The sequence below is a fragment of the Lathyrus oleraceus genome, chromosome 3 (assembly GCF_024323335.1).
Source record: "Lathyrus oleraceus cultivar Zhongwan6 chromosome 3, CAAS_Psat_ZW6_1.0, whole genome shotgun sequence".
Lineage (NCBI taxonomy): Eukaryota > Viridiplantae > Streptophyta > Magnoliopsida > Fabales > Fabaceae > Lathyrus > Lathyrus oleraceus.
In genome coordinates this window covers 364,680,554-364,698,257 of record NC_066581.1, presented here as the reverse complement: position 1 = coordinate 364,698,257, position 17,704 = coordinate 364,680,554, and the positions used below count along the sequence as shown (strand labels likewise).

The following is a 17,704-nucleotide window of genomic DNA, read 5'->3' as shown; positions in this document are numbered from 1 at the left end:
TCTTTCTCTATAAACATAGATTTGCAAGTGGTTCGTATAGAGTACCATAGATGTTATGGATGCTAATACATTCCCATTGCATAACCAATCCCCGTATCCAGATTTCTCTTTTGTTTTACCTTTTTGTAGATTATGCTCGACCTTTTTCCCATTCCCTTTAGAAACAATAAAGTTCGGCGGTGACTCTTGCTTTTTCTGAGTTAAGTTAATCAATAGCTTAATCTCAAAGTTTTCCCGCTGCGACACTTAACTTAGTTTATTGTTACATTTATTTTAATTTCGTATGGTATTTTATGAATAAACAACTATTTACACCCGCTCGCTTCGCATGTCATAACTTGGGCTACTAGAATCGGATTGACGATAGGCGTTGGAAAACTGAGAGGATAAGATAAATGTTTCATGTTGAAGTCGGAAGCATATTTGGAGTGTAGAAGACTCGAATAAATCATTTTACTTTCAAACTTTAGAAAATAATTAGTTTTGGGCCAATTTTTATGTTTTCCGACCCGGTTAGGATTAGAACCCGTTAGGTTTAGGCCAATTTTTATGGTTTACAATAGTCAATGATAAGTGAGAACCCAAATCAGTAGGATTAACCGTTTTAGCTCATTCATAATCAAATCCTTTTTACTGTTATTCTATTTGAAACCTAAACCTTAAAACCCCCATCATTTCAGTTGATAAAATTCAACACAAGAGTCCTTGTGATACGACATCCGAGTGTCACATCCCTAAACTACAGTTTTTAATTAGTCATTTTGACCCGTGCACAACAGCAGATCAATGGGTTAGTGAAACAAACAATCACACATGATATAACAAACTCACTAACAATATTTATCAACAAAAACATCAATTAATTAACATACATTGGGAGACTTGATAACTAACTGTTCTTGAAAAATTAAGACAAACTTGTAAAATGAAAGGAGGATGAAACTGAGGAGAAGGCTGCAAACTTGTGTTAAATTTGAATGAATGCCATTCTAGGTTTATCACACAAGTTTGCATTTTTCACTTCAGCTTCATCCTCTCTTGTAGTTTTTCTTCATAGCAACACAAATCAATTATAATCGTATAAACACCATGAAAAAAAACAAGTTAACATAAACTAGCAGTACATTGTAATCCAACAAAAATTTATCAATATAGATAACAATAACATTAACATAGCAACAACATACACAAATAAGAAAGAATATGGAATTTTTTTTGTCAACAACAACAACAAACAACAAATCATGTGAAACATAACAAGGTCTTCAATCTTCATGCCTAGTTAAATTTATGCCGTTCTCAAGGTCTTCATAGTTCTCAAGGTCTTCGTAGCTCTCAAGGTCTTCATAGTTCTCAAGGTCTTTATCTAATCCAGAATCAGTTGCATCCAGATTCATTAGATCCTTCACAATAACCTATACTTTCCTTATCTTTTCAGGGTTAAGATTCTTGAAAAGAATCTTCTTATAGCCTGTTCCACCAGTCAGTTCAACAACATTAATGTGATCCCTAACAACTTCAGCTTCCTTAACTTTGTTCAAACATAACCTCATTTGAAGCCTCAATCTCGTGGACAAGTTTGGCCTCATTATTCATGTTGAGAGAAAGATCTGAAATCTAAGAGAAAGATCTAAAATATGCACAAGAAGAGAAACCCCTTTTCAAAATAACATACAACAACATATAAAAAAACCCATAAACTCTTGAACAAGAAGAAAATCATGTGAAAATCATGTGAGAGCTAATTCACTTATATATGGGTAAACAATTTCGCCACAGTTGTATTCAAAAACTGTGATGAAATGTAATGCCTTTCTCAACGGTTGACATTAACAACCGTGGTGATACGTATTTTAATTTATATATATATATATATATATATATATATATATATATATATATATATATATATATATATATATATATATATATATATATATATATATATATATATATATAAACAAGTTAACGTTCTTCTCGGAATTTACCGTCAATTGACATTGTATTAGCCGCACTAGACATGAGTAGTATGTGGTGGTTAGTCTTCATATTTTGAAATTACACATGATGAAAAATTACAAAACAAGTGAACACATATTCTAGTATGTATAATAAAATAACCTAAATATTTATCATTCTCAATTTCACGTATCACTCAACAAGTCTTTCATTATTCTGAAGCATCTCAACCACCTGGCTCATATTAGGCCTAATATCCATATCTTGCTCTACACAGTCCAAAGCAACTCTAGCCAAAACTTCCATCTTACTTAAATCACAACTAGTCCTTATTGCAGGATCCAAAATTTCTTCCAACCAACATGTACTACTCCTCTTTTTCTCTCTTACCCAAGTTATCAAGCTTCCATTATATGCCACTTCTCCATCATCTCCTTCTATATTCATCATTGTTGGATTCTTTCCGGTTATCATCTCCAACACAACAATCCCATAACTATAAATATCTACTTTAGATGTTATTGGTAAATTGAAAATCCATTCCGGAGCCATGTATCCTCTCGTTCCTCTAACCATTGAGATTGTTGAATTATCATCGACTTTGTTTCTAGTTTTTAGCTTAGACAATCCGAAATCCGCTAACTTGGGCTGAAAGTTAGAGTCAAGAAGTATATTCTGTGGCTTTATATCACAATGCAAAATCCACTCCAAACATTCTTCATGTAGATATGCTAGAACTCTAGCTATTCCTAAAGCGATATCATATCTTTTACTCCAATCAAGTATGTTGGTTTTGGATGAAAGATTTTCAGCCAAAGAACCATTTTCCATGTTCTCATATACCAAAAGTCTATGCATACCTTCAACACAATATCCCCACATTTCGATCAGGTTCATGTGGTTAAGCCTTCCAATGATGCTTACCTCAGCTTGAAACTCTCCTTCTCCTTGTTTAGCTTCATTCAATCTCTTTATTGCAACATCTCTTTGATCTGGCAATGTACCTCTATAGACAACCCCTCCTCCACCTCTTCCGATCTCATTACTGAAATTCTTTGTAGCTACCTTCAACTCGGAGTAACTATATCTTCTGAATCCCAATAATGCATGATGATCATGGCTATGTTGATTCGCACTAGACTTTTTCTTGGTTTTAATTAAAAAACCACAAACCACAACAAAGAAAACAAATTCTAAACCACCTACCGCAACTGAAATCCACAGAAAAAACCTCACCAAATTGTTTGTTGGTTTTCTGACATAGTCTTTAGAAAGCTGCACCAAACAAACATGATCTTTTACACTCACAAACTCTTGTTTTGAGAATTTCTTACCTTTTGGAAGTCTCAAGTAAGTAGTTCCTGCAAAACTTGGTGAATGCCTCCCATTCAGCAATTGTAACTTTGTAAAGCATTTGAAGATGTTACTGTCCTCGTCATATGTGTATTGGAATCCTGTACAGTTACATTGTTGTAAACACAAACTCTCACAGTTTTTGTAGGTAATATTCTTAACAAAATTACCATCATAGCCATAGAGCTCAAAGCCTTGTAGTTTTAAAAAGGTAGACTCACTTCTGTTGCATGTAAAATCAAACAAAGGTTCACAACCAATGGACCAATCATTATGGTTCTTCACTTTAAACCCTGGCAAACAAGAGCATTTCTTACCCTTTTTAGGATCATAGCTACAAGTGCTATTTGCACCACAATATCCATGAATGATGCAAGTATTCAATATTACTTGCCATGAAATGTACCAGTTTTCTGACAAGTTTTTCCGACTGTAAACTCGAATATTACCATCAGAATCCATGGTTAATCTCCTTTGCATAACCATACCATAATCATATGTGGAGAAAAAGTAATTATCTGATGAAATGAATTTTCCAAGAGAATCCAACAAAGCAATTCTACTACTATTGTAATTGGACCTTCCAGCATCCCAACTTGACATCCAAGCTGGTGGCCAGTATGTGCTTGAAACATCAGGACCGTCATAATTGAGACGAATAACATTGTTATCGTCAAAGAATAACTTATAGAAGCCAGAAGAGTGATTACTATAGCTTCTTGAAGAAACAAGTTTAGTGTATCTAGTGAGAGGTTGATTTGGAAGGAGAGTATTTGTTGGGAAATCATAGCTTTGCCATAAGATGTTAGTTCCTTGAAGCTCACGTAACACAAGATTACCATCTTCTTTGAGATACAACTCTAATGGAGCATTTGAAGCTGTGTTTGAAGACCAAGTGTTGAGTTGACCCGCATCAAGCAAGAGAATGTTACCTGTGTTTAAGAGGAAAAGCTTTGAGTGCTTACCTGTTGGAAATTAGAGGAGATAAAATTAGATAGATAAAATAAAAGTATTATTTCTATCAAAAAAATTTATTTATCACAACATACTTTTATCTTCCAATATGTAACAAATTAGTTTTATCTTCCAATATGTTACAAATATTTATTCTATATTTTATTTTGATGAATTGAATGGAGTTGAATGATACTTGTTTGTATAGATTGAGATCAAAATATTTTAATTAATTAATTAATAAATATTTAGGATAAAATAGGAAAACACAGCACTATTTTTTTTGTTGCAATAGTTGAAAGTTTAGCATAACTTATAAGATGTTGAATAAATAAGGGAGTCTAATGTTTGAAAATAGTATAAAAGGAGTCGAGTTGTAAATTTAGTGGTAACTATTTATGTTGCATAACCAGTTGGGTTTGTGAAACAAGATGTGTCAGATGAATGTGAAATGTGCATTCCTGAATGGCCTCTTAGAAGAAGAAGTTTATGTTGCATAACCAGCTGGGTTTGTGAAACAAGACGAAGAAAGAAAGGTGTACAAGCTGGAAAAAACCCTGTATGGACTTAAACAAGCTCTAAGAGCTTGGAACAAGAATATATATGGATTTCTAAGGGAGAAGGAATTTATGAAGTGTACAACTGAACATGGAGTATATGTAAGAAGAAGCAAGAGTGAATTGTTTATACTATGTCTCTATGTCGATGACTTGTTAATAACAGGTAGCTGTGAGAAGGAGATCGAAGACTTCAAAGGTCATCTTAACAAGAAATTCGCAATGTCATGTCTGGGTGACATTTCATATTTCCTTGGCATCGAATTCTACAAGAGTAGTAGAGGTTTGATGATGCATCAAAGAAGGTATGCAAGTGAAGTACTCAAGAGATTTGAGATGCAAGATTGCAACCTAACTTTGACTCCAGCTGAGCCCAGATTACAATTGTCGAAAGATTAAGATGAAGATGATGTCGACCCAACCTAATATAGAAGATTTATTGGGTCACTTAGATACCTTTGTCACACAAGGCCTGACTTAACATACATTATAGGTATGGTGAGTAGATTCACGTAGAAGCCAAAGGTATCAGATATAGCAGCGACGAAGAGGATACTAAGGTATCTGAAAGAAACTCTCGACTATGGAATTTTATTTCCTGTAACTGATGAAGGAAAATAATGCAAACTAGTGGGATACACTGACTCAAGTTGGTGTAGTGATGCTGAGGATCGAAAATCCACAGCTCACTATGTGTTTCTGCTAGGTGGTGCACCAATTGCTTGGAGTTCAAGAAAGGAGCCAGTAGTGGCATTATCGTCGTGCAAAGCAGAATACATAACTACTTCTCTTTGTGCATGTCAAGCAACATGGATGGTGAATATGGTCGAAGAGATAACAACGAAGAGTCATGGAGAAATTACCATGAAGATCGACATCATGTCAACTATCAATCCAGCGAAGAATCCGATAGCACATGATCGAAGCAAGCACATCGAAATGAGGTTCCATTATCTTCGAGAGCAGGTAGTAGATGGGAAGATGAATTTGGAATACTACAGAAGTGAGAATCAGATTGCAGACATTATGATGAAGGGAGTGCAGGTCGAAGTGGTCAAAAGACTAAGAGCTATGATGAATGTAGATAGCTTAGACACAATGAATTAAGTGGTGTGTTGAATTGTAATTCCTTGTGTCAAAACAGGTTTCTCGACAGAAGCAAGGAAGTGTCGAATCACCTAGTGTGTTGAGTTGTATTAGTGTGTCGAAGTGTCGAAACATGTTGTTTCACACATGATTTCGACCTAGGCATATTTTTAGTATTGTTAATTATTTTGGGCTTTGACTTAAGGAGTAAGTTAACCTAAATCTATAAATAGAGAGAGTAACCCTTATTCTTGTAATAGAGAAGTCATAACATTGTATTCAAAGAATTTTGCAGTTGCAAAGTGAATAAAGAAATTTTCCACAGGTTGTGGGCAGAAAGAAAACTCTGCAGAAAATATTCTTCTTCTCTAACGTTATTTTTTTCTTTCTCAATTATTCTTTTCTTTTAATTGTCATTGGGTGGGTGATAACAATCTTGTTCGTCAAGATTGATAGAATTTTTTTATAGGTTGTGGTGGATTTCCAACCGTTAGTAGAGTATTAACTTAGATTTTATTGTGGTCGTAGATAAAAGTCACAATTTTAGTTGACAATCACGTAAAAAAATTATGTTTAAATACTAATGATAAAAGAAAAAAAATACATATATGGCTTATGGCTTGTGGAAGGGTGGGGATTTGATTTAAAATTTGGGCTAAAGTAGATATCATTTGGTTTGGGAATAAGAGTTGATTGCTAATTTCTCTTTGGTTATTTAGGAATCAACCATCTCCCTTGATAGAGCCTAGTGGTGACAACGACATTAAAAGAATGATGTTTACTCAGAAGTATATGCTTATACTTCCGTCTTGAAGGCTAATCTTGCCATTCATCTTTCTTTACATAAAATGGACTTGATTATGCCCTTTATCCGATTAGTTGAGCCCATTCTAAAGTAATTATGTTTTCTTGCCAAATTCTTCAAGACAGGATTACTAGGGAGAACTTGCTTTAGCGTATTGTTATAGTTGACCTAGAGGGTTCTTCAAGTGCTTTGTGTGGTAGGTCTGTAGAATCGAATTTTCATTTGGTTGTACTTAGGAGATGACGACGTTATTATGATATAAGATTTTTAGATAGTTGTGGTGGCTTTCGTTCTTCCTAGAAATGTTCATTGTTTCTTAAGTGTTTATCTCATTAGGTGGAGTGTCTAGGATTAGAGGACATATCTCCATGATTCGAAATTCGACTGTGCAATTGATTTGGAAATTCTAAAACGATGTTTTTTTACATGTACATCTATTAACATGAAAAATATGGCGGAAATGAGCATTTTCTTGTTTGGAAATGTTCTCTAGGTAGATATGCAACCTAATTTTGTATTTTTCTAGACCACTTAAAAATTCTATTATCTGATCTTGTCATTGTGATTTTTTGGTGTCGAGATCTAATATGTTTTTCTCTTTGCGGATTGGTGGCTACTGGTATAGTTTTTCTCCTTTATTGGTAGTTGCATTGCGAGTTTATCTTTTTATTTTTGTTTTAACTGTTTGTTTTATGGCGGATTTGATTTGGTACCTCTCGTATCTGTAATTTATTTGACATTTTTTTTATATTTTTTTATCAAGTCAATAACTATTATCAATAATATTTTCTTTTATCTTTTACATATTATCACAAATTTAATATGATATCAAAATTTATTGATCTAACCACATACAATCGATTTATGTCCTCGGATTAAAGTCAAAAGTATTTCGTGTGAGCAGATATATTGATAAAATATTTAGTTACAATTCGTTACAAATAAATTCGAATAAAAAAATTTATATAGAATAATATCCTTCATCTTTTAAAATCAGTTTTGTATTCTGACATATGAAAACAATCTGATCTAATTTTTTTTCTTGTTTCCCTTTTATTTTTGTAAAGAAGAAAAACTACAAGTCTCGTAAGATGGAGGGTAAAAAAAGAGAAAAAAATGAAATAGAAACCTTCATATATTTCTACTAGAACCATTCAAAATGATTGTCAAATACATCCCAAAGGAGTCATATTTAAGAGATAGGGCCATGCAACCTCATTGAAGAAAAGGAGTGGAACGGCTCTGAATAAACAAGAAAAAGGAAGATATGTTGTTGTATTTGAGACTATATTTTTTTTGAAAGTCAAAATATCAATAATAAAGACTAACAAGCTATGGACAAAAGCCCAAATAAAGTACAACCCAGTAGTTGATTGGTAAAAGAAATATCAAAAGCCACACACAAAAAAACTAAGAGATAATAAAAAGATAATAGAAAAACTATAAGGTCAAAAATGAACCAACCACAACAAAATAAATTCCAAACAAAAAATCATCATCCAAAAACCACAACTGAACCATGAAGAAAAACTATCAAAGATATAATAAAAAATCACAATTATGCTAACTAAAATCTCGATCCGTTATTAATTAATTCAAAAGAAAGAGCTATTAAAACATACTGTTTTATATTATTATACTTCTATTTATATAAGACTCTATAAATAAGACTTTATGACACAATTTATATATTAAGAAAAGTAGTGTAACTAATGTGTATATCTTATATATTACTATTACTATATGTTTAATTTAATTATTAATCTTATCAGAATTTATAAATGATATATTAAAGAAAACAAAATCTTTAAATAAGTTTTATAATTAGAAACAAAGAGAGTCTATTAGGCAAAAGTTGAGAATACTATAAAAATTACCATTGACAGGTTGTTCACGATTTGCCATCCATACAATATTGTCAGGGTTGTGATTGTGCAGCTCTGTGAACCATATGGCAAAGGAGAATGCGTTTTCTCCAACTTGATAGAATCCAGCAGAGAATGTACCATTTGAAGAAACGATTACATCTTCTCCATGTTTCTCTACCGAGAGAAAAGAGCCCTTGTTCAATGATGATAAAGAGCATGAACATTGGAAGGGATATAGCAAAAAGAGTAGGAAAATATGTGAAACTGTTAAAGCCAACATGTTGTTGCAATTATAAGCTATAGTATATAGAGTTTATATATAGATGATTTATTTGTTGTAGGTTTGGTGCAAGTGTGTGGATTGTCGTGTATGAACTTTTCAATGCTTGACGCAGCCAGTCTTCTGCAGTAAGGACTAAGAACTGTTGGGGTCGTCCCTATATACCTAAAGTGACGTTTAACTTAATCTGAGTTAAAAGATTAAAACGCGTAGTGAATCTTCATCTCTCTGTAAATATAAAACTAGTTGTTTGATTAGTGAATGTTAGTAGTAAAGATGAGAGTTTGTTGAAATAGATTTAGTAATATTTAATGGTGTGTTATTCTTAATTTTAATGATGTCATATTCAAAAGAAAGAGTTAGATGCTGTGTTGAAATAGATTTAGTAATATTTAATGGTGTGTTATTTTTAATCCTATGATGTTCCTCCTGATTCCACATCTTCCTTTCCTCCACCAACTTAACAACAACTATCTCTTCAATCTCTTTCTTACTGTGTACTTCTCTAGTTGATCGAGATCATCCATAAAAAAATCTTGAAGTCAATGTCTCTTCCAAGATCACGAACACGCTCAGGATGTTCCTTGGTTCCAATCACTTCAACCAAGATTTCATGACGGTATTCTGGAACGAAGAGACCGACTTTGAATTGTTCAACCAATACATCCTACAACACATATAAAATTTCATCTTTACCAAATTATTTTAACCAAAATAAATAAAATTATTGAAAAAAGAATCTGCTTACAATCTTTTCAGCCACTTCACGTATAGCCCCTGATGTGAACTCACCGCCTTTTCTTTGACGTGTCCTCTTTCATTTTTCATAGTGTGATGGTGGAGATGGAGTGCGATCAAGGCTTATAGAATCACCCATCTCTTGTTCTCTTTGTTTTATTTTTTCTTCAATCATCTTCTTTTCAAGTTTGACATATCCTCCACAAGACAATCTATATGGATAGGCATTTCTAGGTCTATTAAGCTTTCCTTTTTTTTCTCTTAATCAAGAATTCAGGAGTGGTGCAAGACTTTACAAATTCCCTCAACAATCCTGATCAATATATGAATACATCATGTATGAAGGCTTTTCTTTACTTTTAACTGTTTGATGAGTAATATATCATGGGTGAGTTGTGTCTTAAAGCCCCTCAAACGCTCACCAGCATATATAAGCAATTTCTTTTTCACCTTACTATCATCCAGACTAACATTAAACACCTTTTATGTTTACACAATATAATTGTTATTAGTATTAACAAAAAATTAAATGATCATACATACTTGTAAAATAGATCATAAAATTCAAAATAAATACCGTAATATCGGTCCATAAGCCATTTTTCAAATCAACGTCAACTTCGTGCCAACTATCTATCGAAATACTCACTTTACTTCTACCTTGTAACACAACGTAACCCGTAAAGTCCTCAACATTTTTACCATAAGCCTTGCCGATTGCAACATCAAGTCTAACCAGGTAGCGAATACTGTTTTCGTGGGATTTTTTCACCTTGATATATGTCGTGGCACCTCTAGTTTTTCTTTTACGCTATGTATTTGTAGAGCTAGTTGTATGAGTCGTGGAGGTTGAATTCATCGAAACATCAACATCTTTCGGGTGACTCTTTGATGTTGTATGAGAGTTGTTTGTCGTATCAGCGATGATGATCTAAATAAATATTAATAACAGAGACACCATTTCAGTGATACTAACACTAACCCAAGTGAAAAACTAATGCAAGGGGAACAAATGGAGAGACACCACTTCAGTGAAAAATAAATGCAGTTCGCGCCATGACTGATGAGATATAAAGAAATGCCAAGATGCATGCCTTAATAAACTATGTATTATATGTATTATGAGTGTAACTACAATCTAATATACCTTAAATAACCTATTTACTAATGCAAGCATCACAAATTAAAAAAGGAAGAAAATGATAAAACCTACAAAATGTGAGAAGTTGAAGTTGTTGGATTGAATGGACTGAATTAGAGATTGAGAAAGCTCTTGGATCATGCAAAATGCACTATAAAGTTTGGAAAAGGTTGAAAAATGGTAGAAATGGGGTTTCTCACACGCTTTTGTTGAGAATAAACTCTGATAGAAATGAAGAAGAGGAAATGTTTGACATGTTAATATCAATCAAAACCTATATGGAGATGCACTTTCGTATTTTTTTTATAAAGATGCATCTTCATACTAATTTATAATAAAATAGTGGTAGCTCACTTACGAAATATTTTGGTATATATTTTGGTGTAAATTTTTAATGTGTCAGAAAATACATCTTTATATTTGAAAGACATTTTTAATTTTCACGAAGGTGTGAACACCAAAAATTACTAACATTTTTACATGTAATCTATCCAATGTCAATGTCGAATACTTATATAAAATTTATTTCAACATGAAACATTCTTCCTAATATATAATGCCCCTATAGGATGACCACTGACCCCATACTTCTTAGTCCTTTAGTGGAGAGACTCAGCCGCGTCAAACAAGCATTGGAAAGTTTAAATACGCCAATAATCTATACGAAGCAACGTTCGTCCTGTGGTCTCTTGTCTAGGAATATTCAATTTGTACCGATTTTTCTTTTCTGTTAAATATACAAACTTGGACATAACCTGCAACAAATAAATCATATATAGCTTATACACTTTCATATATTTTCCTAGTCGTGTTATTTCGTTTTCAATGTTCATGTTCTTTATCATCATTGAACAAAGGATCTTATCTCTCAAGAGAGAAACATACAGAAGATGTAATTGTTTCTTCAAGTTGGAGAAAACACATTTTCCTTTGCCATAAGGTTTACAGAGCTACAAAATTTAAATTTTACATTTTTTACTATTCTGCAATTGCCTAAGATAATTTGATTAGAGTAATGAAATGAGAAGTTTAGAATTTTTATTTTACTCCCCCTATTAATAATAATAATTATTTTTTTTTTGTTGAGATCAACCAATTATTGATGCACAAAAAGGTGAAAGATGAAGATGATGATAGAAGAGAGAGAATGTAAATATATAATTAACTTTTCTTATGGAATTAAATTTTGTTATAATGAAAAAATTCTTTTCTAACTGAAATGCAAGTTTAGTATATATACGTATTCAGAGAATCTTAAATGGAATTCAGATGAAAATCAATTTAACTTTAAACTCGCATTACACTTAAATAAAATGTAATTAACTACTTGAATTTGGATTATACTTTAATACCATCCCTTAATCCACGTTCAAGACTAAAATCAACAACACCAATTTCATTCCTCAAATGGATAAACTGTTTAGTCTTGATTGCTTTGGTCAGAAAAAATGTCTGTTGCTTCTGAGTGATACAGTGAACAACTTCAAGCACTTCATTCTAAAACTAGTTTCTAAGAAAATGGAACTTCGTGCCAATATGATTGCTTATTCCATGCAGTACTGGATTATTGGCAAGACTTATAGCTGATTTGTTGTCAATGATCAACTTCACATGCTTGTTCACCTTGATCTTCAGATCCTGCAGTAAGTTCAGAATCCAAACAGCTTAACAAACAGACAAAGCACCTGCAATGTACTCAGCTTCACAGGTTGACAATCTAACCACTTGTTGCTTCTTGGAGCACTAAGAAATAGGACCTCCAGGATATTTGAAGAAATGTCCATAACTACTTCTTCTGTTAACTCTGTCTCCACACCAATCAGAGTCTAAATATCATATCAACTCTGAATCAGATTCAACTCAGAAGGGAACAAAACTCCATACTTCAGAGTCCCCTTAATATACCTCAGTATCATGACAGTAGCTTGGTAATGTGACCACTTTGGTTTGTTCATAAACCTACTCACCATTCCAATTGTATAACAAATATCAGGTATGGTATTGCAGAGATATCTCAATGAGCCTACCAACTGTTTAAAATTTATAGCTTCTACATCATCACCCTAAACATCATAATCCAACTTGTGATTTGTATCTACAGGTGTGATTACAGTCTGTAATTTGTTAGCTCAAATATATTTAGAAGCTTAAGTTCATACTTCAGCTGATGCAAGATCATACCCTTATCAGAGTATAAAATCTCCATCCCTAGAAAATATACCATCTTTCCTAGATCAGTCATCTCAAACTTATCCATCAACGCCTTCTTGAACTTAGCTATCTTATATCAACAACTCACTGTTAGCAATATGCCATCAACATAGAGATACACCAAAATTATATTTCTATCAGATGTATACTGAACATAAGCACCTACTTCATTTCACATTTTTTGAATCCCCGAAGATTGAAAAATGAATCAATTATCAGATTTTAAATTCTAGGAGCTTGTTTCAGTCCATACAAAGCTTTATGTAACTTTTACATCGTCCCTTCCTAATTATTTTTCACAAATTTAGAAGGTTTTGACACATAAACTTCCTATTGTAAAGAGTTACTTAGAAATAAAGATTTCACATCTAAATGCATCAGAGACCAATTCGTGCTAGCAGATATAACAATCATCAGCCTGATTATTTCATGTCTAGCTAGAGGAGCAAACACCTCAAAGTAATCTAGTCCAGATTTATGTAGAAATCTTAGCTACTAATGAAGGTTGAGAAAAACAAGAAAGGGGGATTTGAATTGTTTTGGAAATAAAAGCATTTTCAAAAATCAAAACACACAGAATTTTATAGTGGTTCGCTTGAAAATCAAAGCTACTCCAGTCTACCCAACCAAGGTGATTTCGTCTTCAAAAAGGACTTAATCCACTAATCTTGAAAGATTACACAACCAATCGTCTAAGAGAATAATCTCTTAGCCCTCTCAAGTATACAGACTGCGCAGAGTCACTTGAGGAAATAGTTTAATCAAAAAGGAAGTTGTAATGTAAAGTGCTTCTAGCAACAAGCAAGTATTACAGAAAAAATATGAGAGCAAAAGCTTTTCACATAAGAGCAGCAACTCGTGAAAATAAGAGAGAGTGTGAATGATATTTCTGTGTGTCTCAGGTGTGTCTCTCTAGAGAAGTAATTCATCCTTTATATAGTAGTTGTGAAGGACCGTTAGAGTGATGACGAAATCTTGGTCATTGAAGAATAATTAATGTCATTACTTCTATTGTTTCTTTCTAAAACCATTTTGTCTGCCTCTTTAATACTTTCTTTGAATACTTCCTTTCCATAATGAGATTCTTTTCCGTTACGCGTTCTAGACTTATGAATCTGCATTAGAGTCTTGATGTACCAGAGTTAGTCTTTAGAGGATGATTAAGTTTGACTTCATCAGAGCTTCTCAGTGCTCTAGACTTCTTAAGCATCAGAGTTTAAATCCAGTAGTCTTGTTGGAGCTTCTGACTTCTTGCTGTCTCTCTTTGATCAGAATCAGAACCTTCTAGACGTATTCCTTTCTGAGTAGCGTCTAATCATCTAATACTTTATATCTGACATAAGTTTGTATCTGATGTATGGTCAGAATCCTGCGTAAATGTTCAGAGTCCTGCATAAATGTTCAGAGTCATGCACACTAAGAAAAAATCTCGTTAGGGTGCCATTTTGGGTTTCATCCTTTGTTATCATCAAAATCTTAGAAATATATTGTAGAACCAACTTTGTTCTTACAATCTCTCCCTTTTTGATGATGACAAAACAATTTAGATTAAAGATGAAACATTTACAGAAAAGTCTTAGATTAGATATTATAGTGAGCTCCCCTTGAGTTAGATCTTGGATAGTTCAGAAGTTCTTACCGGACCTTCCATGGTTTGGTGTTTTTAGCTACTTTCCTGCATATCTTAAGTCATTTTTAGAGACAATGTTTGCAGTGTTTGAAAGGAATTAGATATGTTTTCATCAGAGCTGTTTTAGTTCTCCCCTTTTTTGTCAGAATAAAAAAGACTTCGCAAAAAGTTGATATTAACAGATAAGCATTTACATAAGCCAGAAAGCAGAAAGCAAGAAGGCAAGAAACAGACATCGAAACACGAAAAGCAACAAGCAAATCAGAAAGTAACAAGCAGAAATATCCTAGGTGCCTAAGGGTTTGGAGGTGGAGGCATCCTCTAGAGCAACTGGGACAACATGTTCTGAATGTTTACATTGACAGAGTCCTGTTGATCCAGTCTGACTCAAAATACCTGTTGTTCTTTCTACAGCTCTTCAAGAGTCTTCAGGACCAGAGGGACGAATCCAGAGTTGGAGGACTCCCCCTGAGTCAGTGCATCATTTCTGGCTTTGGCAGCAGACTCTTCAACAAGGCGCGTTGCTTCTTCAGCGTCAGCTTTGGCTTTTGCCTCAGCTTCAGCAGCAAGAGCATCAGCAAGAGCTTTGGCTTCAGCTTATCTAATTCTCTAAAGTTCTTCTAGTCTTGCTTTCTCTCCAGCTTCCTGTTTTGCCTGCTCCTCAGCTTCTCTGGGTAGACGCTCTTGGAGTTTGATCTCAGCGTCTCTGATGAAGTCATTACGGACTTGTTTAGAGAGGCCTTTCAGCTTGAAGGCTTCAGAGGTCATCCAACTTATCACTTTGTTCCAGTGAGTCCTTACAGCGGAGGGATCATACTGATGCCAGAGTTGATGGTCAGAGACCTGACCTTTTCAACTGAAGACTCTGCAAAAACCGTAATTGCTTCTTCAAGGGTCAGAAGGGTGGTTTCGGGTTCATTGACAGAGGCTTGGGAGGGTGAGGTGGGGGAACTTAGATTAAGTGTGGGAGTTGTTGGGTCAACGGAGGTAGTGGGTTGGGGTATTTCAGAGTGTGGTGGTTCAGATGGTTGTGAGTCAGAGTGGATTGGTTCTGATGGTGGAGGTTCAGAGGTGGTTGTGTTTGGGTTTTCTGGAAGTGCGGAAGTAACTTCAGGTTCAGGGTTAGAGTGTGGTGGCTTTTGAGAGGCCAGAGCACGGTCTTGGATCTGAGCCAGAGTTGGGGAGTGAGGATCAGAAGGTCCAGGGTCAGATGAGAGGTCATAGTAAGGTGGGGATTATGGAGATGATGATGAAGATGGTGAAGTGGTTTCATTTAGCATTTCCGCTTCTGAAACAGGTAGAGTTGTGGTGGCAAGGTTGAATTTTGGGGATGGTAGGTTAAAGGGTTTGGTGGTTGAGGGAGGAGTATCAGCAGTTGTGTATATAGGGTTTGATTGAGGAAGTGAAGAAGCAACAGGTTTAATTTTTATAGAGGGAGGGAGAGATACAGACTTACCAGGAGATCCAACCAGAGGCACTGGGGGTCTTGATCCAGATGTTTCTCCCAACTTCTCTCTCTTCGCCTGCTTGGTCTGAAGGAGAATGGCGATCCAAAATGCAGCGGAATTTAAAATTTTCTCTTTTAATGATCCTTACGAATGGGCATGATCAGTGATAGAATCGTTACCTCTTGTGGCGATCACGAACGTTGAACGATGACAACGCCTCTACTCAGTCCACATGAACGGATTCCTTCAATCTCAGTGCTAGCTGCTACGAATGAAGGCTTTGAGTGAGAGAGAGAGGGAAACGAAATTCCAAGAGTGTTACAATGCTTCTACCCAAGGGTTCTATTTATAGAACCACTTGTGTGGGTTTCAAGCTAAAAAGCCCACTTAAGTATATTTTGTCCCATATCTTATAATATGTCCAAAATCACTTAAGCGTGTGGTACCTTACCATATTTCGTATTCCATTTAAGTGCACCGTACCTTACGGTGTTCCTTAGTTACTCTATCTCTCATCAATCCGTCCTTTGTGTGCGACCCTATAGGTTTTCGCGACGTTGACAATTATATTAAATCACACATTTAATATAATAAACAGTGAGCGGTATCTAGCAACACATCACTGCTACCCAAGACACGAAAATGTCATGTGATCTGACAAATCCTTCTGTGATAATAATTATGTGTATAATTACCCTTTTGCCCTTATGTCTATATTGAACATAAGGTATAGACCGTGTCATCCTTGTCCAGTTCAATATTGGGCCCATAGACATTTATCCTTTTACGCAGGATGGACAAATTCCATCTAGGTCACTCATGTCCCTCAGCATGCTTCGTGGAGTACCCATCAACTGTCTTTATGGTTGTTCAGTTACGGACAACATTTGATCAACAATAAAGCACTCGACTCTACATCTAGGGTCCATAGTGGTTTCAGGTCGAAGAGTGGTATACACTATTATCACCATGAGAATAACTTATGACACTTTGCATAACTTTCTATATAGTATTCTCATAGCGGGTCAATCCAGTATAAATATTACTCTTAATATTCATACATATGTTTAAGACTTGATAACTCTTTATCCATGATCCATAAGATGTGATCATCAGTCTACAAACATAATAGTCTTAATGATTTAATGTTATCCCACTTCATAATAAAGCTCGACTACGGATACTTTAAGAATAGTGTCCTTATGTTTAATGTGATCTCATGATCAAGTCACACTTGATACATTAAACGGACTATCTATTCTAGGGACTTTATTAAAAAAACATAATAAAGAAAATGCCTTTTATTATTAATAAATAATTCGATACAAGTACCAAAAGTATTGGCCTCTAGGTCTTACACCAACAATCTCCCACTAGCACTAGAGCCAATCAGGCATAACCCTAATGCCCATAGATCTAGTATGGCCATCATGCTTCTGCTGCGCAAGAGGCTTTGTCAGTGGGTCAACAATATTATCAAGTGTAGGTACTCTACATATTTTCACATCTCCTCTATCTATTATCTCTCGAATGAGGTGATAACGCCTAAGTATGTGTTTGGATCGTTGGTGAGATCTAGGCTCCTTAGCTTGTGCGATAGCACCATTGTTATCACAATAGAGACCAATGGGATCCATAATGCTAGGAACTATGTCAAGTTCACTAATGAACTTT

The 17,704-nt window shown here is 34.5% G+C and overlaps 1 protein-coding gene across 1 annotated transcript; it reads right to left on the bottom strand.

Moving 5' to 3' along the window:
* Positions 1 to 1,977: 1,977 nt before the first annotated feature.
* On the bottom strand, positions 1,978 to 8,979 carry LOC127127709 (putative receptor protein kinase ZmPK1). The gene is made up of 2 exons (XM_051056963.1): positions 8,592 to 8,979; positions 1,978 to 4,277 (listed from the first exon to the last, which is right to left on the bottom strand). The coding sequence occupies exons 1-2, from the start codon at positions 8,860 to 8,862 to the stop codon at positions 2,152 to 2,154; spliced, it is 2,397 nt and encodes a 798-aa protein (XP_050912920.1). The 5' UTR covers positions 8,863 to 8,979; the 3' UTR covers positions 1,978 to 2,151.
* Positions 8,980 to 17,704: the final 8,725 nt, after the last annotated feature.

Bases quoted from the DNA above. Each gene is read 5' to 3' on its own strand.
- LOC127127709 (XM_051056963.1), bottom strand. From the start codon at position 8,862: ATGTTGGCTTTAACAGTTTCACATATTTTCCTACTCTTTTTGCTATAT. The intron at 4,278-8,591 runs GTAATTTTTATA...AATTTCCAACAG, and splicing joins TCGTGAACAACCTGTCAATG to GTAAGCACTCAAAGCTTTTC.